The 21,494-nt window shown below is 36.2% G+C and overlaps 1 protein-coding gene across 1 annotated transcript; it reads left to right on the forward strand.

The window, feature by feature from the left end:
* The first annotated feature begins 1,441 nt into the window (after positions 1–1,441).
* Positions 1,442–20,410, forward strand: LOC127874855 (uncharacterized). Its single transcript, XM_052419513.1, has 19 exons — positions 1,442–1,833; positions 5,427–5,471; positions 8,528–8,635; positions 10,055–10,093; positions 11,072–11,143; positions 11,526–11,650; positions 12,261–12,415; positions 13,226–13,307; positions 13,870–14,006; positions 14,389–14,432; positions 14,809–14,919; positions 15,298–15,384; positions 16,396–16,504; positions 17,402–17,544; positions 17,775–17,973; positions 18,346–18,547; positions 18,788–18,885; positions 19,545–19,601; positions 20,157–20,410. The coding sequence occupies exons 1-19, from the start codon at positions 1,651–1,653 to the stop codon at positions 20,180–20,182; spliced, it is 2,022 nt and encodes a 673-aa protein (XP_052275473.1). The 5' UTR covers positions 1,442–1,650; the 3' UTR covers positions 20,183–20,410.
* The last annotated feature ends 1,084 nt before the right edge of the window (positions 20,411–21,494 follow it).

Genomic DNA, 21,494 nt, shown 5'->3' on the forward strand with positions numbered 1-21,494 from the left:
TTGTTTCAATTTAATTTTGAATCTTGATAGAGAATCTAACAGTCTTATGTCGCGAGGTAAGTTGTTCCATAGATCGATAGCCGACGGGATAAATGAGCGTGAGTAAAGTTCCGTCCTTCTAGTAACGATTACATAATCATTTGCGTTCCTCAGGTTCCTAGCAGATTGTTGATAGACAGTTGCTGGTAGTAAATTTTGTAAGTAGTCTGGACTAGTTAATGCTTTAGACTTCCTTCAGAAAGGTGCTGATTTACTTGTTTTATTTTATGCTTTCCGGTGGTTTATAGAGAAATATCAGTGAATTTAAACTGATAATTCACGGTTTCAAACAATGAAAAATAACAGTGAAAATTATCAATAATTTTTACTGTTTTACTGTGAAATGACGACATTTTTGTGACTAAATGACGTAATTTCAGCGAAATTCTCCGGTTAAATTCGTTAACACTGTAAATACACGGTAACAAAAGCATGCACAAAGAAAATTTGTTGGAGTCGGTGGAATATCGATTTTAATTCACTTGTGATCACAGAAAATATATATTATTTTCTATGATCACTCATGAATTAAAATCGACATTCCACCGAATCCAACAAATATATCCTCTGTATATTCCATAAATTTTTATTACAAAATAAGTGCAAGACCCCTCCCGCACCCTCCCTGGTTGCCCCCCCCCCCCCCCCCCCCCCCCCTCTCCCAGTCAAAAATTCCTGCGTACGACCCTGTTACAACGTCTTTATGTTAAAAAATCTTCAGAAGTTTACTATTATTTTACATATTGTTCTAATACAATTGGCGAGAATACAGACCTATGGGAATTATATTTTTGTTTAAATAAGCTCACGTAATCTTAGATAGAGAGCCTATATGTATTCCCCAATATAAAGACGTGTTCCTTTAAATACATTCGTCTGATTTGTTGAAAATGTTTGTAATAAAAGAAATAAACTGGTTATTAAGTGTCAACTATTTGTAAATTTCTAAAGTGTTATCTCAACTACATAATGAAATCAACACACCGCAGACACAAAGTAAATATTTTATCAAATATTCTATAGTCGAACACTGGATTAGCGCGCGCGATTTTAATTCACACAAAGCAAATTAATTATTGGCAATTTTAATCCCCATTCGTCGGATTAATTGCAGACTTAAACGCGTGTGGTATCCCGACTAAAACCGGCCAATACATAAAACATACAAATAAAATCAATAGCATTTAATATCTTACAGATATTATTTTCGCGAGTGGAAACATAATCGTTTGCTTTGTTTAGCCCAAACTGTTGGCAGTAGCGCGTAATCGGTTAAATTGATAAAAACTCTTTTTAATTCGCGCAGCATTCATCAGTTTGTCATCTTGTCAATTAACCATTAGCGGACTGTTTATGGCACTTTCACATTCTACAGGATTATAAAAGCCGGAATAAAAGCCGAAGCGTCCCGCATGAAAGTCATTCCGTGTTGCTAAGGAAGAACGTAATTTCGGAAACAACGTCGAAAAGATTTTATTTTATTTATGAGAAATAATTAACAATAAGAAATTATGTGATAAAAGGAAATAATTTTCGGATATAGCGGTTTTGTCGCAGCGGTTTAGTGCAATCTTGTGCATTTACACATTCACTGCCAGTGGATCTGTGAAAATGTCGTCTGCGTTATCCGCAGCCGCGCGCGAGGAACTTTACGGACCGAAAAGGAACGCGCGTTTCCAGAACATCAAGAATGTTTTAAGTCGCTCCAGCGTTCTGCAAGATGGTGAATATAACTACACCGACAACAAACTTAAAAAAGATTTCTGGAAAACGAGTCACAGTACCGATTTCTCCGTAAGTGACTGTTCATATATTCATGTATATTTCCTAACCATTAAGTTCAAGATATGCCTGATAGTGACTCATTTTGCCCACGTGCTACATTTTCTCAATAAGAACATTTATCAGGTCGTTTAGAAAGGGCCATATATTTCCTTGTCAGAGTTACCAATGTCGCATGCAGTATATCGCTTGTTTGGACCCAACTCATTAATGTATTGAAAACATGTCTGACTACATGGCAGCGAATGTCATCTTGGTAAGGTTCCATGCAGATACGGCACAATTATGGGTCATATATCATCATCATCATCATCATCATCATCATCATCATCATCATCATCATCATCATCATCATCATCATCATCATCATCACCACCACCATCATCATCATCAGTATCACCATCATCATCGTCGTCATCATAATTATCATCATCATTATCATCATCTGCACCAGCATTACCTGCAGCAGCTGCGTCAGCATAATCATCTGCAGCAGCAGCACCAACATCATCAGCAGCAAAAACAGCACCAGCATCAGCATCATCAGTACCAACATCATCAGCAGCAGCAACAACTAAAGCAGCCAAAATATTGTCACCATAGCAAACAACAGCAACATCAACACATTTTACTTTAACAGAGACGGCTAACTCATTTGAATTTAATACTTTGGCCACATTTTTTTAATCTAATGGCCTGAGCCAAATTGTCTCTATTGTATTGATACAAGTCCGTTATTGAGATATGCTACTGAATAGTCGTTGCTACTGAATGGTCGTTGCTACTGAATGGTCGTTGTTTGGCTATAACGCCTAAACGAAATGAAACTTTTTATATTTTAGTCACGATTTTTCACCTTGATTTTTTATCTAAACGAGTATATTTATTACAATCAAATTAATAATCTCACGTAGCATTTTAAGTGCTATTCGACCCCGCGTTGGCAACTGGTATTCGTATCATTTTCACTCGCTTAACAATACCTTCATTCTATTATAAAAAATGTAATTATTCATTGGGAAACATGTAATGAAAGAAACAACAATGGCCTATCGTTATTCCACCATGAAACATGAAATAAAACGTATTTATGATCAGTGTAGGTCGATTCTCAAACGTTCAGCGCTCTTTTCTTTTATTATCATGCATGCAGTCAAATGATGTTTAACAAATGACAAATGCTCTTCTCGTATTCGTATAATGATAAATGTCATAATATTCTTTCAGTTTTTCATGTTTATTTTTCTATAGATGAAAAAAAGCACTTAGTTTAATAGAGGGCGAATAAGTTAGTAATTACTATCGTTTGATATCAAGGCATATGGGTGCAGTTTAACATTTAAATCAAATGCTCAATTAACTATATAATGAAGATTAATCAATGTGAAGATGTACTCAGGAAGAAATCAATACATATCTAAAAATTAACTATTAAGTTTGCGATATGTTTTGCTAGTTTAGATCATTTTTGCGAAATAAACTTTAAATTCACAGACAATTACTCAAATAGGTTAAATTGAGATTGGGAACATTTCTGAATGTGATTGCATATTCTTATTATTTGAAAGTGGGAAACAACACAATTACGGAAAACAGTTTAACCGAACTACATTTTTAGCGTTTCGGCCAAGTTAGTGAAAACAAATGACAATGTGCTTTTTGGCGTTACGAACACCACATTTTGCAAGTATAAAGAAAACTTAACGTAGCCAGTGTTCTTCCCATTGGTTACACATCAAAGTATAGGAACACATACATTTTCGTGGATATTTACCAATTGCCAGTCCTTACTGCTTCTTTATTGATAACTGTCGATAGCAAGCAACGGCAGAAAAACAAATATTGATTTTTAAATTCAAACTTAAAAAGCTGTTATCAACGCAAAACAACGCTTGTTTCCATTTCAAATAATAAAACTGTAAACCCGTTTGCTATTTACACACGTTACATTTGCAGCTGCTTGTATTATTACAATTGGTCCGAGAATAAGCAAATATTTGATGAACTCGTACCCGTTGATATTACAAGAGAGCATTAGATCGCTTAATATTGTTAATATTGTTAGCTTACCGGTTAATACACGAAACATCAATTTTCCATGCGCTTATACCATTGATAGTGGATAGGCACGTTTAGCTTGCATTTATATGAAAACGAACTCAACGATCGGAACCGTTTGCTTAACAATTGCTGACATTACAATTCATTCAAACAAATTCGCAGTTTTCCTGTTCAGTCATATATTAATTATGTCTCACTCCTTTGAGGAAATGGGGTTATTCTGCTTTGCACATGTCGGTAGTTCGTTTGGTTTAATGATATGTCGGTCTCTCTGTTGAACCTTTTTTCCGCACAGGGTATAGGGAAAGTTTAAACCTTAAATAAACCCGAAATTGTTAGTAAGGGAAGACGCTTATTTATATTTTTTTTCGAAATGTCAAATGTCAAAGCCACATGGCTGGTCAAATGAAATGTATTGCTGCGCGATAATATACTAGAAAAAAATGTTTTGACCAACCATAATCCAAATCGATATGCTGGTCAATCAGGTAAAAACGAAATGCCTTACACCATTGAGGTCAACGGCCAAGGTCGTAGAGACTCGTGTTAACCATTCGATCCATTTACTCGCTAAAAATGAGCCGGCAAGCCTAGTTGGTAAAGGGCGGGACAATAACTCCAAAAAATCGCAGGTTCAATCATCGGCCAGACCATTAAGCTCGTAAGGTGATTGGACATAAAATCCTTCAACGTCGATACCCCCCATACTTTATTCAAGAAGGGCGTCTGTCAGTTAACCCAGAAAACGTGTTATTTAGTAAACTAACTCCCGTGATATAAATGAAATACTGATCAAACAGCAAAAATTCAACTAAGCAAACAATAAAATATCTCTTAACAATTTCACATATTGACGATTTCAATGCAATTGCTTCAAACCGAGTGAAGAGGGCACTCATATTTCACAAGCGCAATCTCTTGTTCAGTACCGTTTTCGTCCTTAACCGACAAATAACTTCAATGTGCGTTACTGGACCTGGACAGAAAAATGGCGTTTTGTGCGTTCATTAAAATTAACCTTCTTTAGGACTGCGTTGTCCATGAGTTTTTAATTTTCGATAAAAAAAACTAACGCTGTAGCATCACGTAGTATTTGCGTTGATTATAAAACAGCTTATCTTTAAACATATTGAATTGCATTTATACAATAGACGCTACCGGCGAAATAAAAACTATTCAATTATTGAAATAGAAAGCGAACATGATTACTCCAGTATTAAGTTACACTCATGGGGAACGAAAAAAAGGCCAACACAAAATTGCAAATGTTTGTAATTTAATAATAACACTAACAAATTAAAGCAAATGAATATTAAAAGCCGAAAATGAAGGAACGAAGATACATAAGTGTCAGTTTTACGTTATACATGATGCATGCAGGCATATATTCAGTCAAAATGTTCCATAACCACATCCGTTTCGTCACGAATATTCCTGGCTTCCAATCAACCCGAATGGATCCGTAGCTCTACCGTTATCGGTATGCATGCACCTTCTGTGTTGCCCATGAACTCATAAAATATTTACTGTTATTTTATTTGCAGGGAGCCGTTTTGGACCCTTCAAGTGTGCAGGGAACAACTAGTCAGGTATGTCATGCAATATGATTGAAATATCATTCACACGATACACTTCAGAAAAATATTGTTTCCATTTTAACTAGCTCAAACTATATGGATTAATAAATATCCAAGATCAGTGCAGTGGAATTTTCTGAAGATGCAATTATTTGAAACGTTTTCTTATATGAAAGCTTATTTCTACCAAAACAAATAACGAACTGTTTCTACTGTCTTAATGGTCCTTTGTTATCATGCAACAATCTTTTTGCAGATATCGAAATGCTGAGATTGTGTCCTGTGGCTATTTTCAAAGAAGCTTCAAATTTTGTCAGAGTTTTAACCCATTCATGCCTAGCGTCCTGAAAAAAAAGGACATTGAAAACAGCGAAGACCCAGATGAGACGCCGCATGATGCGGCGTCTCATCTGGGTCTACGCTGTTTGCTTAAAGGAATTGTAGTAAGTAATATTCTAAATATAGAAATAAATATACCAGACATCCCTAATTTTCGAAATAAATTGATCCAATTTAGAAGGATGGGAGAGTCCACTGGGCATAAATGGGTTAATTTATTCCTTTGCGAAAATGAGTTGTCCTAATATTTTGTCGTATATTTTAGCAAAGCGAAAATTGATTTGTTCTATAAAAACGACTGCAATTTCTTGATTAAAATAATTGAAAACAGAACCCAAGAACAAAAGAACCTTGCTGACTTTTTTTTGCTAGATTGTTTGGGGATACTTGTAAAAGTAAAAAATAAATATTTGACGAGACCATATTACCTGTTAAACACATGTATTGTTGTTTTTTTTTTCAATAAAATGTTACTTGATACTGTTATGTTCAAGCTCTTCTGACCAAAGTTCACATTTCATAAACAAAAGAAAACAAACTACAACAACACAATACGTTCCTACCTTACACACGATTATGAAATCGTATACACACCGACCCCAAAGTGGGTTTTAAATTTCGACCATTGATACGTTCAGACATTTAAATTTGTAGATAAAACAGCTAGCCCCAAAAAGCCATTCATAAGCTGCGACTCGATTTATTGATATCATTGAATCAATCAGTGTTTAATTACCGCCTTGATTTGATATGCCTTTGTTTACTAAACGTTTGAGTTATTGTTGAATTTAACTGACTGAGCATATTTTAGAACACTATTTTTTATCCTAATGTGGTCATTGCACACAATATTTCTGCAATTTGTCACGCATTTTAAAGAATCAGCGTGATGCAATATCTTAGTTTATACAACGTTGACATGTTTATCGGGATATTTATGTCGATACACAAACATATTGAGCCCTATATTAACATACAACCTCCAAGCAGAGATTTTTTCTGGAACCAGCATAGCTGCATCAAATCCCTGCCTTCATAACCAACCACGTGGTTCAATAATTTTACCGCTGCTCTTTTACTTTTGTTTGATTAAGGTTATTTATTTTTAATATGAACATAAAACTATACAGTATTTTCAAAATATAAAAGACAAATGAATTTACTTTTCATAATAATTATAATACTTAAACAAAAGCATAAAATCCTACCAAATCTGGTAGGATTTTCTTGTGATGGCAGAGGCTGTATGTGAGAGCAAGGAACGACAACTCTGCGTGGAGATTGATTAACAACACAATCCGCTCTTAATATCACCATAGCAGTTTTTACTTAGTTTAAAACGGCATTATGGTCTATCGAGCGTCTTTTTATCTGGGCTGTTTATAGATAGGAAGTGTTAACCCATTTATGCCTTGCGTCTAGAAAAAATGAATTGGCAAACAGCGTAGACCCTGCATGATGCGGCGTCTCATCAGGGTCTCCGCTGTTTGCTAAAAGGAATTTCTGTAAGAAATAGTCTAAATATAGAAATAAATATACAAGACATCCCTAATTTTGGAAATAAATTGATCCAATTAAAAAGGATGGGAGAGTCCACTAGGCATAGATGGGTTAATAATGCTTTAAAAAGTTGCTTTCTACTTTTGTCATGTGCAATTACGTTCTATAAATTTCCCACACATTTTTTTCCCAATCAGTCATGTTTAAAATGTTCTAAACAGATTTGTTCATTTTTTGTTTCAGATAGCTTTTTTTCAATTTTAGTCAAATTTGATCATCTTCCAGAAAGTTGTTTCCTCTTGTATTCGTGTGCGATAAAATTAAAAAAAAGCTGTTTTTAATTTTAGTCCATGAAATCTCTAACGATTTAACGTTTAGTGACCATTTGTTAGCGCCATGCATGTTTAGAGATTGCGTGTACTGAGTTGTAAATTTTGCAGTTCATGCACATTTCCTGTATGATTATTTTGTCTTTGTCATATATTGTTAGTAAATATGTTACATACATTGTGACAACCGATGAATTTGTTATAACAGTGTATCAATGTATCAGTGTAATCAATTAACGTTTAGAATTAGAATTAAAGCGACGAAACAATACAGTACTGTGGTTTGGTTTGACAACAAACGAGCACATGATAACACAATCATTACGCTTGCAAATTGAAAATTGTTTACATATAATCATCATTTGAGCCGTGCTCTGTGAAAAAGAGGTTTAATGCATGTGCGTAAATTGTCGTCCCAGATTAGCCTGTTCAGTCCACACAGGCTAATCAGTGACAACACTTATCGCCTAAACTGGATTTTTGCTAAGAAGATACTTTCTTGAAATGAAAACTAGCACACAAGCGGAAAGTATCGTACCTGATTAGCCCGTGCGGACTGCGCAGGCTAATCTGGGACGATACTTTACGCAGATGCATTAAACCCCCATTTCACACAGCACGGCCCATTTATATTTAACATTATATTAAGCACTAATGACTTTCGTTGGTAGACATGTACTATTCATTCCTTATACCATTACCATAAACGAATTACAAGACACAAGCACAAGAATAAGTGGAGAAGCAGGGTGACCACTGCGTTATTATTGCGTAAAAAGTGATAATATTTTGATGTTTCAAACACTTGCTATTGCATCAGTAAGAAAACGACTGGGGCCATCAGTTTTAGTTAACAACGTTATTATATTTCACGTCAAGAGATGATCTTTTCGTCAACAGCTGGTACATCATTTCGACATGGGGAACATGAGCGGCAAGTTTCTGGAGAAAGACATCTTCCGTAAGAGCACCACCATAGCCGACTTCCAGGGACAGACAGTCGCAAAGGTACTAGTTAATGGCTGTTTGTTGATGTGAACATCTTATTGATGAGGACAATTGCTTACATAACGCAACATCATATAAAACATATTTTCCCTATAGAAAAGGGTTTCTGGTTGATTAATTGATTGATTTAATGTTGATTTATTGATTGATTAACTGATTGATGGTCGATTAAACAAACGATTGCAAAACAAAGGAAAAACAAAATCACATGGGAAAATGCAAAAATCCCATGGGAAGACCAACTTTCCTAATTAATGTCGTAGTGAAAAAACGCAATTTGTAAGCAAAAAATAATCAATTATAAATCAAAAATAAGATTTATCGCATGCTTTATCTCATATAAGCAAATTTTCAAGAAAAAGGGTTATTGAGTTTGCGAAATTTCGGTTTTGCAAAGTTTTTCCGGTGGCCGTTTTTGATTAAATAAAAAGATGCCATGAAAAACATGACAATTACAAATGCATCAACTTGTCTTTCGTCTTTTGTGTGATATCTTTCCGTTTTATTGTGCCATCGCTAAATAATTATTCCATAATGGTTTACTTCCTACCTCTATGTGTAGACGTAAAAAGAAATTACAAAACAGTGAACAACAAGTATAATGACAGAACAGAACATAATTTTAATACACATAAACTTTACAGTTTTTAGTGGCAAACAAATTAATAATACAAAATACATGAATATAGTAAGTGGATTTAATATAGTATAATATATAGATCGACAAGGACTATTCTTTGCGTACACTTATATAGCCTTAATGGTAACGGTTTATTCGCTCGATGTTAATTGTTAATCTGCTTAATAACACGACACAAAGGTGAAGCGCAAAGCATCGGTAACAAAAATCCACGTATCATCATTTGCTCGAAACATCCTCAAAAAACATCCACGTTATAACAGCTTATACGGTGGGTGCATGTCCGAAATGCCAAACAGTTGATGTTTGGGCTGCCAAATGCAAGAAACTGTCGCTCTCAGCCTCTCATGCATGCGCTGTCCGCACAGGCTCATCAGGGGCGGTACTTTCCGCTTTTATAGATTTTTTTCTTTAAAAGAAGTCTCTTACAAACAAAAAACTTAGGTGGAAAGGAATAATCATAGAATGTATTTAATTATTGGCATATATATATATGAATTTTATGCGAAATGCACTCGGTTATGTAACATGCCTGAAAATAGTGTCATTAAATATGTGAAAACTTTATTAGTGAATATCAAATATGGTTTTATTGAGATTTATGCTTTCAATAACATACATGAGAATATCATTGTGTGTATCTGTACCCCTTTTTCTTCTGTTTAATTAACATTGGCATTTTTTAAAATCTTCGATTCTGAAAATCGGTATTGAATAGATCAGTATATTTTGCAACATATAAAATGCATGTTCATATAAACTTCTGGGTTTCTTTTCAGCCTGAAATCCGGGGAGAAAGTAGAGATATTAACTGGCCTGTAAGTAGAGTATTCTGTTCGTTGTTATGTGGTTCATTATTTTGAATCACCCGGCAGAAACAGTGTCAACAACATGGAAATATACTTTAACCCATTTATGCCTAGCGTCTAGAAAAAAGGCCTTGGCATGATGCGGCGTCTCATCAGGGTCAGCGCTGTTTGCTTAAAAGAATTTCTGTAAGAAATATTCTAAATATAAAATAAATATACAAGACATCCCTTATTTTGGAAATAAATTGATCCAATTTAGAAGGATGGGAGAGTCCACTAGGCATAAATGGATTAAATACATGCGCACTACTAGAACGGATTTTTTTTCACCAAAATTGCAAAATTGGGACATAAACTATACCACGTTATAAAGCGTAGAAATGTTTACATCTATTGCCTACCAGGCATTTTTTTTATAAATACTGCATAAGTTTCCGATACATAAAACGAATTCTCTAATGATATTTATAATAGTTGATTCATTTCAGAGTTTGATAGAGTACTTTTTATACAAGAATAATGTTTATTTTATGCTTTCCGTCGGTTTAAAAAGAAATATCAGTGAATTAAAATGGATAATTCACTGTTTCAAAGATTGGAAAATAACAGTGAAAATTATCGATACTTTTCACTGTTTTACTGTTAATGACATCATTTTTTGTCGACATTATTCCAGCCTAATTCGTCAGTTAAACTCTTCTACAATATACATAAACGGTAAAAAAAAAGCATTAAATTAGAAGAGCGTTTGTTGGATTCGGTGGAATATCGATGATAATTCACTCGTGGTCATAGAAATTACCGGTATACATTTTCACTCGTTGCTGGGCTACTCGTGAAAATATTATTTTCTATGATCACTCGAAAATTAAAATTGATATTTCACCGAATCCAACAAATATCCTCTATATATTAGGCCAACATGGTCCAGCACGTTATAATTATAACAACTATTATATGTAGTGTGTATGTCTGTTATATAACCAGGACATGGCACCTAGGTATCTTTCTGACAGACGCGTGGGACCCTCGGAGTACACCTCTAGCTTCATACAGAACGTGAGTATGATCCACAGTCACACAGGGCCCGTGGTCAAAACGAGTCGTCGCCGAAACTTATAAATACCAAGATAATCTGGCTCAACTTTCTAAAATAATAAAGTCCGTCCAAACAGGATGAGCTTAAGACCCTTTTTCGGCGATGTTGTCCGGCGCAGATTTGTTTCTGTTTATTGAAAACACCAACATTTTAAACTAGCATATTAGCCAGTATTTAAGATTATTAGCTAGACAACAAACAAACAGTAGTTTTTAGTATAAATCACATTAAATCTGTAAATTATTTTATTGCTAAAATTTGTCATTGTGTAATATAAACCCTCGGTCGTATAAAAATATAGGGTGTGTCTAGCTTACTTTCATGAATTTCGTTGGCTTTTAGTTACGTAACCGTTCGGCCCCGAATTTTCCACGTGTTGACACTTCCAAACTGAAACTGCCACTGGACCCGGCCAAGTTCTGGCGGCAGCGGGGAACCAACTTCTCACTCGGAACTGACAATGACGGGTATTTTTTTGTGTAACGATATACATGTATTTGAACCTTGTTCTGAGTAAACAGGACTTAATTCAAGTGCGTTAGGTGTCGTCACAGATTAGTCTGTGCAATTAGCACAGGCTAATCAGAGATGACATGTTCCGCCTCAAATGGATTTTCGTTTAAAAGAGACTTCATATAAACAAAAATTCCATTACGGCAGAAAGTTTCGTCCCTGATTAGCCTGTGTGGACTGCTAATCCGGGACGACACTTCAAGCACAAGTATTAAGTCCAGTTTCCAGAACAAGCCACATTTGATTTATTAAAAAACGGATGTATCTGCGATTTTACTGAAAGGTCATCTGAAATTGACCTCTCATGCGACCTCATTAGATCCTTACAGTCGACCGTTAAGATTTGATTAATTGAAATTGTAAAAAAGCTTCAAAAAAGGCGCAATTTTTTTTTAAATTGTCCTTACTTTACTTGTTCTGTCTTTATTGTGAGAAAAATAAGAACTTTTCAATCCAGTTTTATATGTTTAGTTATATCTCGGATGTAAGCCGGTGGTTAAGTTGTTTGTACATAAGATTTTTAATGAAAGCCCTTTTCGAATGATATTCTTTATATCCCACCAGGTTGATAAGTGAGCAGCAAAGAGCGTTCGGGCGCCGCAGTCGCGCGTTCCATGTTGACGACAGCGAAAAGAACGCTGCCTCTGACGTCAACAAGAGTTTGCGCGAGATGGACAAAGTGTCACATGTCTTCAGAGGAGGCGATTACAATAATATTGGTATGTAACCTCGGTTGAATCCGGTAATTATTTCGAAGCAAGCACTTTTTACTGCGATAATTGCAGACCAATTACAAGATCCAAGATCAGGCACCTGTATTTGTTGAGGTATTTGTTTTTAACTTGAGGATGTAAAGTTTACCAGCGAGTTACTAGTGCAGTTATTTCTTTTACATACCGCATTCGTCATTATTTCACTTTGCTTCTTGAACTTCGTACTTGCAACGTTGACCGTACTCGATCTTGTCATGCTCAGTTTCAGATCAGAGCATGGTTTACACTTGAGCCGCGTTCTTGGAAAAGTGGACTTAATGTAGGTGCGTAAAGTGTCATTCTAGATTAGCCTATGAAGTACGCACAGGCTAATCACAGGCTAGCATGTGTGGACTGCGATGGTTAATCTGGGATGAAGCTATACGCGCATGCATTAAACCCGGTTTTCCCAAAACGAGGCTCCATCCAGATCAATTGATAGAAACAATGCGTACAGGCTTTAGGACGTGTATGCGGCGCTGGATACTTGTTAAATTGTTGTTTATGTTTTAGCCATTTTTTTAAAATGTCCATTACAATTTTGTTCAATTTCTTTAGCTCATGTGGGAAGGAATATTTTTAAAGTCGCTATGATTCTACCAATATTTCTTTAATACTTAATTAAATGTGGAATATCTAAATCCGTACACAACATCAATATCACCAACACATAAATTAAGTGTAAGCTGTTATTTAATTGATTTTCTGATGAACGCTGAGACAATAGTGCTCACCGGACAGAAGAGGCTTTTTGACAAACTTATTTTGCGCTTTCAGTGGGCAACTTCCTGACCACGTGTAACGGGGACTATGGACCGAGGACTCAACCCCCGGGGGAGGCGGCGGTTGGAAAATCGTTGTAGGTTGAACGCAGAGGGTTCATTTACTGTGAATGTACTGTAAATGTATCATCATCATAATCGTCATAGTCATCATAATCATCATCATCATCATCATCATCATCATCATCATTATCATCATCATCATCATCAGCAGCAGCAGCAGCACCACCACCACCATCATCATTATCATCATCATTATCATCATCATAAGCAGCAGTAAAACCTATTATAACACTGTGGTTTGAGGGTGTGTGATTTAATTTTAAAAAATCTCGTCGAGAATCGTTTTGCTCAGTGTTTTTTTATTTAACCATTGTATCACACTACGCTGTATAAAACCAATACACATGTTCTTTGTTGTAGAACATATTCTAGTATATGATATGTTTTAATTTTTTAACCATACATTTGCACCAGTGTAATTTTATCGAAATTTTTTACCGTTGAATAATATTTGAAAGGGATTTTTGTATATGTTTTATTCATACATTTTGAAGAATATTTTGCAAAGTTGCAATGCTTTGATTGTATGTTCCTCTCCCTTGTGTGCACTTTTAATCCTACCATAATTTTGTTCAGCAAAAAGAAACAGAGGAAACGCAGCAAGGACGGCAATGAGAACGACGGGGAGGAGGAGGAGGAGGAGGGGCCGTACGCGGCTACAAATCAGCTGCAAAAGTTCGCAAGGACCACGACGGTACCACAAGTCTTCAAAGGTACAACATGCAGTTTATAAAACACAATAAAATATGGGACGGTATACAGATACATGTAGGAGTATGTCAAATGTACATGCTACCTCTAAATATACGATGTAATACGATGTAATAAGTTCTAAAGCAAAAATAACATTAATGTTAATGGATAACTTTATACAAGTGTATATATGTATTTAATCACTTAAATTAACTACCGAAGTAACTTAACATTTGCTATGCACATCGACAGCACCATCCCGGTCTAAAAAATAATCTTCAGCATACCTCACTTTCGTCACCAACACGATCACCGTGTTAATACAAATTTGATAATGCGTTAATTATAACACATAAGTATTACAACACAACTTTACTATTCCGATGCCATTGTTTCTTACAGACGCCTCGGAAGGCAGAACGTACCAGGAAGGGGCCCATTTTCATGTAAGTTGTCATCAATATAATCTTTTGTCGTTACACGCGACTCGTGATATATATTTCAATTTAATTATTAATTAAAGATGTTGATTGTTTCAAAATATGATTGTGATTACTAATGTGATGACTGACTAGTTAAGCCACGTTCTGTGAAAATTGGTCTTTATGCATGTGCGTAGTGTATTGTCCTAGATTATCCTATGCAGTCCGTCCAGGCGAGTTGATAATTTTCTTTTAAAGGAAGTCTCTTCTTTGTGTAAATTCAGTTTAGGCTGAAAGTGTCGTTCCGCACAGGCTCATCTGGGATGACACTTAACGCACATGCATTAAGCCCTGTTATCTCAAGACGGGCCTTATAAATAAACAATAACGTATTTACCAGTTTGGCACTGACCCTGAATCCGCCCACTCTGTCTACGCGAAAGACTTCGCCCTCTCGGCCATGGCGACTCGAGCGCCGCCTATAGTGATAGCCCCGCCCTCCGCGGGGAAGGTAAGCGTTCACAGATCTACGCTTGTGTTTGAACTGTACAGTTTGCGCCATAAGACATCTTTTGGACTTTGTAAAGCAAATTCCACCGTAATATCATATGAAGTTCATTCGTTGAAGTGCCCGGCATCCCCCTCTTTTTCAACACGCGCACATCCTGTCATGCAAGCTTGTTATCTGGATAAAATGTACAAAAAGATGAAAATAGAATGCATTTTATTTTGTATTTAGTGATTTTGATACATATATACAAGTTAAAAGTATAACACATTTTAACACAACATAATTTGGCTGAATTAATTCATGATAGTAATTTCGTCATCCATGTTTAAGTCTCTGACATCGCTTAACCCCGCATTATGTTTTGTACCCCGTTGGCAGCTGCTGCAGAATGATCCGAACCAGTCTGCATATGGCGTCTCTTCGAGCTCCATCGACTTCCAGAACCACAAGTACCTGCCTTACACGGTAAGTTAACAAAACATACCATGCCACAAGTACATGTCTTACACGGTAAGTAAACAAAATATACCACACCGCAAGTGCCTGCCTTAAATGGCGAGTAAACAAAATATGCACCACCAAAAGCAAGATCTTGTCTTGCACGGCGAGTTAACAAAATATACAACATAACAAGCGCATGTCGTACACGGTGAGTACACACAAATATACAACACCACAAGTACTTTAACAATGATTTAACAAGTGATATCATACCACAAGTACCTGCCCTACACGGTGACTAAATAAAATACACCACGCCACAAGAACCTGCCGTAAACGGTGAGTAAACAAATTATGCAACACAAAAAAGCACCTGCCTTATACGTTGAGTAAACAAAATAATATACAACACCAAAAGCATGTTCCGTACACGTTGAGTTAACAAAATATACCACACCAATAGTAGCCCTACACGGTAAGTAACAACATATACGATATGTAAAGTACTTGCTGTACTTTGCGGGGAGACAATTCTTGTATTAACATGCAACATGGCTTCTGAGACATATATTTGAAAAAAACTCGTAAGTCTTTTCAAAAGATAGCAATTGAAGTGTAACAAAAAGGTTGCACAAATAAAAAAATATTTAATTTATTTTTGGGTTGCCAAACTCTGGTTTATTATGACCTAGGCAGAATGTCTTGCCACTTAAGGAAATATCATTTTCTATGGACAGTCGTGAAAAAAAAGACATAGACAATGTTACATATTAAACAAAAAGCTATCCTTTAAGACATGTTCTCTTAATGTGATCATAGTTACCTCCCTTGAGTTTAAATCTATATAGTTCGATTGTCAACGCTTTGGTTTGTTAAGAGACAATACGTTTGATTATTGAGACACTCTGGTGTCCGTTTCTTTGATAGGGGCAGTGCTTGTTATCTTAAGAGAAAGTTTTGAGAACGCTCATAGAGAGGGTTCTGAATTCGTCTCTTAGCCGAATCACACTGCACAACAGACTATCTCGATTTCAGAACTCGCAGGGGAAGACCGCCCTAGAGATGAACCTGGACCGCCGGGACACTGACAGCGTCATCTTTAGTTTCGACCTGGACAGACACAAGTTGGATAGGCAGACGTCACGTAAGCGCGTATGTTTGTATTTCAAAGGCAGACGTCACGTAAGCGCGTATGTTTGTATTTCAAATGAAGACGTCACGTAAGCGAGTGTGTTTGTATTTCAAATGCAGACGTCACGTAAGCGCGTGTGTTTGTATTTCAAAGGCAGACGTCACGTAAGCGCGTGTGTTTGTATTTCAAAGGTAGACGTCACGTAAGCGCGTGTGTTTGTATTTCAAAGGCAGACGTCACGTAAGCGCGTGTGTTTGTATTTCAAAGGTAGACGTCACGTAAGCGCGTGTGTTTGTATTTCAAAGGCAGACGTCACGTAAGCGCGTGTGTTTGTATTTCAAAGGCAGACGTCACGTAAGCGCGTGTGTTTGTATTTCAAAGGTAGACGTCACGTAAGCGCGTGTGTTTGTATTTCAAAGGCAGACGTCACGTAAGCGCGTGTGTTTGTATTTCAAAGGCAGACGTCACGTAAGCGCGTGTGTTTGTATTTCAAAGGTAGACGTCACGTTAGCGCGTGTGTTTGTATTTCGAAGTTTATGAGGTCTCTTCGCGCCTGAGGTTGCATTATGTGAGGACCCATCGTGTCCATGCACTCCTTCCTAATCTACTAGACTCACTTAAGTTAGAATGACTTTTTCAGATTTTTGTACTGATCTATATGAGGTGAGACAAACCGCACTCGCCTAAGCGCGACACGTTTATGACGTCATTTAAAGTAGAATTGATATTGATTGCATAACACGTTGAGGAAAGAGTGACAGAGGGGACCTATTAACTAATTAAGTATAGTGATAATTGTAATATTGATAATGAATATAATAATGGTGTAAATAGCAAAAACTTACCATCAACTAATATTATGACATCACCGGCGATGATCTTATTACTTATTAAGTAACGTGGTTTCAGTCGCGGCGTCCGACTACAAGCAGCCGCCGGCCTGGTACCGGCCTCCGAAACTCGGTGCTCGCCACGATGTGTACGTAGACTACTTGCAGACGGACGACGCACTTCCGTATCCGGCACCGCCCAAGGACAAGTCGGAAGCCACAGTGAGTAACGTCTCAAAAAATTTGTTTGAAAAAAATGAAACATTGTTTTCAGTTTGGCTTTAAGTAAAATTTTGAGCAGATAGATAATATGAATGCAGTCGCTTTTTTATTCTTATGTTTATGTATTATTAAGTTTTACAACATAATACAAACTGTATTATTTGCTTTCGCGAAACGTGGATACATAACACTAAACTAAAACAATTTTATAAGTATCTGAACTGTTACAGCACAACTTCGCCGGCATGTCAGCCGAAGGACCTACTGCGTCTAATCGACGATCCGCTCGCCGGCGCGAAATGAAGGGGCGACTGGCGGATGGACGCAGCACGCATTTCGTCGTCGGCTATACACCGTCGGACTTCGACTCCGAGACGAAAATGAAATATCGCGGCGAACCGGTAAACGACGGCGACTTGCCGCCAGCAGGTAGAGAAAATATAAGATCACGTTAGAACAACTAAATATATACATAAACTTACACAAATATACACCATCTACAAAAACAACTCTACGTTAATTGTCATCAACACAAAACTGCATCACCAACATCGATAAAATATATAAATCAAACGGTCAATTAATAATAACAATACTTAACATTGTCAACAACAAAATATTACGTATTACCGGTAAAAATGAGATAAATATAATGAGGGTGCAAATATGACCAATAAAGGAAACAACAATCCAACAACAATAAAAACACGAACCACTATCACCGCCACCTACACAACACAATAATAAAAGTCATACATGGACTGCAGCACTATGTTATGTTACCTCTATCTTTGATTTCAGGCAAAACTGAAAAGGTGCCCAAGAAAAAGATGTACCATCTCACTCACAGCGAGAACATTCTAGATCTGAAGGCCGCAGACCCGCACGTGACCAACACGCGCGAGTCACTTCCGGCGCGCATGTCATATGCGGAACCCCTCGCCGAACAGTATAACACAACTTCCGTTATGAAGAAAGACTATGGCCCAATCGTGTCACGATCGTACGTTATGCTTTTTTTCGTTCTAAAATGTAAAGTCAAGTGTGGAAACTAAAAGAAATGGGTATTGGTGTGTTGAAAGTTTCACAAGTAACATATTATAAATATTTTTCTTGTGTTTCAGTGCTAAAAATTTGAAGAAAATTTTTCTTTCAATGAATGTATGGCGTTGAATATTCTTAAACACACACTGATATTATACTTGTATTTGAAATTCAATTTAATGTGTGGCGCTTGTTGCAGATTGACGGACGCTCAGCTCAAAGTGATTGAAAAGTACGATAAGGTCACCAAGAAAGACATTTCCCAGTCGCATTTCTTCCACACGGACACTTCCGGAAGTATGTATTAACCCATTTATGCCTAGTGGACACTCCCATCCTTCTAAATAAGATCAATTTATTTCCAAAATTAGGAATGTCTAGTATATTTATTTCTATATTTTGAATATTTCTCAGAGAAATTCCTTTAAGCAAACAGCGTAGATCCAGATGAGACGCCGCATCATGTTGTTTGTCAAGTACCTTTTTTTCTAGACGCTATGCATAAATTGGTTAACCTAATTCATTATAAATATCCATAAACAACTTGCCGGATACATTCGGATACTTCAATAAAAATAATCAGGTATATTTGAATTACTCATAGTGAGTAACCAGATACGTAAGGATTTCCCAGAACTTAGGGTTATGCATTTGGATACACCCATCCTAAATTCATCGGATACATTTTGAAACAAGAAATTAATAGGATATAATAAACGGATCGGATGTACTCGTATAACCCTACTGCAACTTCATAAACTACTTTGATAGTATAAAGTAAAGGGAAACAATAACGCCTCGGAAACGAATCCACATTTGAAATATACCGGTGTTAGTTCTGTATCTAGGTCATCACCGTATGCAGACCTTTCCCATGTTAACGTCGAATTAACGTCGGTTGACGTCGAATAAGAACGACTGCCTAACATTATGCTGAGGTTTTTTCTTTGTTTCAGGAAATAATTTTAAGACAACTGCAATGGATGACTTTATATCTCCAGAATCGATGACAGGTACGTAGTTCATGAATATGCATGCCCCACTCTCGATATAGACAGAAAAAAGCCTTGTCCGATTACAGACAAACTGATCATTCGACCCGTTTTCTAAGTTTCCAGAACGTACCCTCACAAAAATACGTTAACGTTAAACGTGTATGTAAGTCTACGATTGTTGACTCATAGTTAATTTGTGGACATTATGTTTATTGTTTCACTGAAAAGTTGGACTGAACATGTCCATACATGAAGATGTCACAAAGAGCTGCAGTTACATTATAAAATACGTTAACATCACCGCTAAAATTCCAGAACTAGCTTTAAGTAGAGTATTGAATATTTTGTTCTTTCTGTTAATTATGCCATTGAATTATTCATGAATTGGATCAAAAACGTGTTTTCGTTGAAGACGAAATGACGGTGTCAACGTTAACTAAATTTATGCCTGAAAACAACGTTTAGGATTTATCTAATTGTTTCCGTAAAATATCGAATTTGAATCCAGATTTATTCGTTAGAAATGCTAGATAAGCGAACTTATTGATGCACATCTGTTTTATTTATTTTCAGGAAGGAAAATCTTGGCCGCAAGATGAACGTATTAATTTGTTTATACCAAGGGAGACAATCAGTGTTAAAAGGAATGGACTTTTGGTTTTTAGGGTTATCTTTCCAAATTGTGATGGAACATGTAATATTGTATTTTACAAATATTTTTAATACGGTGCACCTTAATTTTATTCACTTTAACACATAAAATACATACAGTATTGTGTTATACATTTAATTTTAGTAGATTTTAGTTAAATAAAACTAAATGTATATGTGTATTAATATTTTCTCAAATCGAGTTCAATTTTCTGTGAACAAGAACCTCATACATATTTAAAGTTCAGCCTCTACTTACTTGATGTTATCTCTGGTGGCCCCAAATGCTAAGATCGAAGAATGCCACCGGTACGGTGTAGGGTAAGGTCCACTAGTCGTTTCGCTATGCGAGACATGCTTCATTAATAAAGCAATCTCGCATCAGAATCTCCTGTCACGGAAATGTGATCTCGCGTTCTTGCTCTGATATATTAAATGGTTACATCGCAATCGGGAATCGTTTTTTCTTTACTTTGGATTGTGATCGTTATGAATAAACATGTAGTACCGCTAAACGCATGTGCACGATCGATAAAAGGACTCAATTGTTGTACAATTATAGTTGACGTAGACTTATATAGTGAGTTCGAATCCCACTTGAGGCGTGTATCGAACAACAACTATTTTGTATTGTATAATTTATATTGGTAAGATCGACATTTCAGTCTCTTTATCTAATAGATATAGTAACATATTACGTTATATACGTGATTAGGACATTTACAAATCAATTACAAAGACCGATGACGCTGACCAATATCGATCAGGGTTATGTCCCCTGATGTTCTATTAAGTCAGGATAACGATTGCGTGCAAGATAAATTCTCCTTGTTAAGGTGTGCGTGCAACGAGTACATATCTGTGTACATACTACAGATATTCCATTTAAAATTGACTGTCATATAAATTGTCTGACAACCCAATTTACAGTGTATACTACCAAAGCGGATAAAAAGGTCATATTCTAATGAAAGCTGTTGTTCTCAATGACATTGTTATTACGAAGATATGAACGTAAAACGCGAAATATGAATGGCTTGTATTCATTAGTATAAAACTGTCTACAATATGTTTTAACGTAAAGAAATGTATACCCACAGGCTTTTTATTTTGTGAATACAAACACCGTGCCAACAATGGAGATCCTAGTGTGGCACCATCTTTATTTAACGAAGCAAAGTTGATCACTATGGAAACAAATTATTCTACAGTAAAATGAATAACACTTGTTCGGACAATCGGGCTTACGGAATTTCGGAC

The sequence above is a fragment of the Dreissena polymorpha genome, chromosome 3 (assembly GCF_020536995.1).
Source record: "Dreissena polymorpha isolate Duluth1 chromosome 3, UMN_Dpol_1.0, whole genome shotgun sequence".
In the NCBI taxonomy this organism is placed as follows: domain Eukaryota; kingdom Metazoa; phylum Mollusca; class Bivalvia; order Myida; family Dreissenidae; genus Dreissena; species Dreissena polymorpha.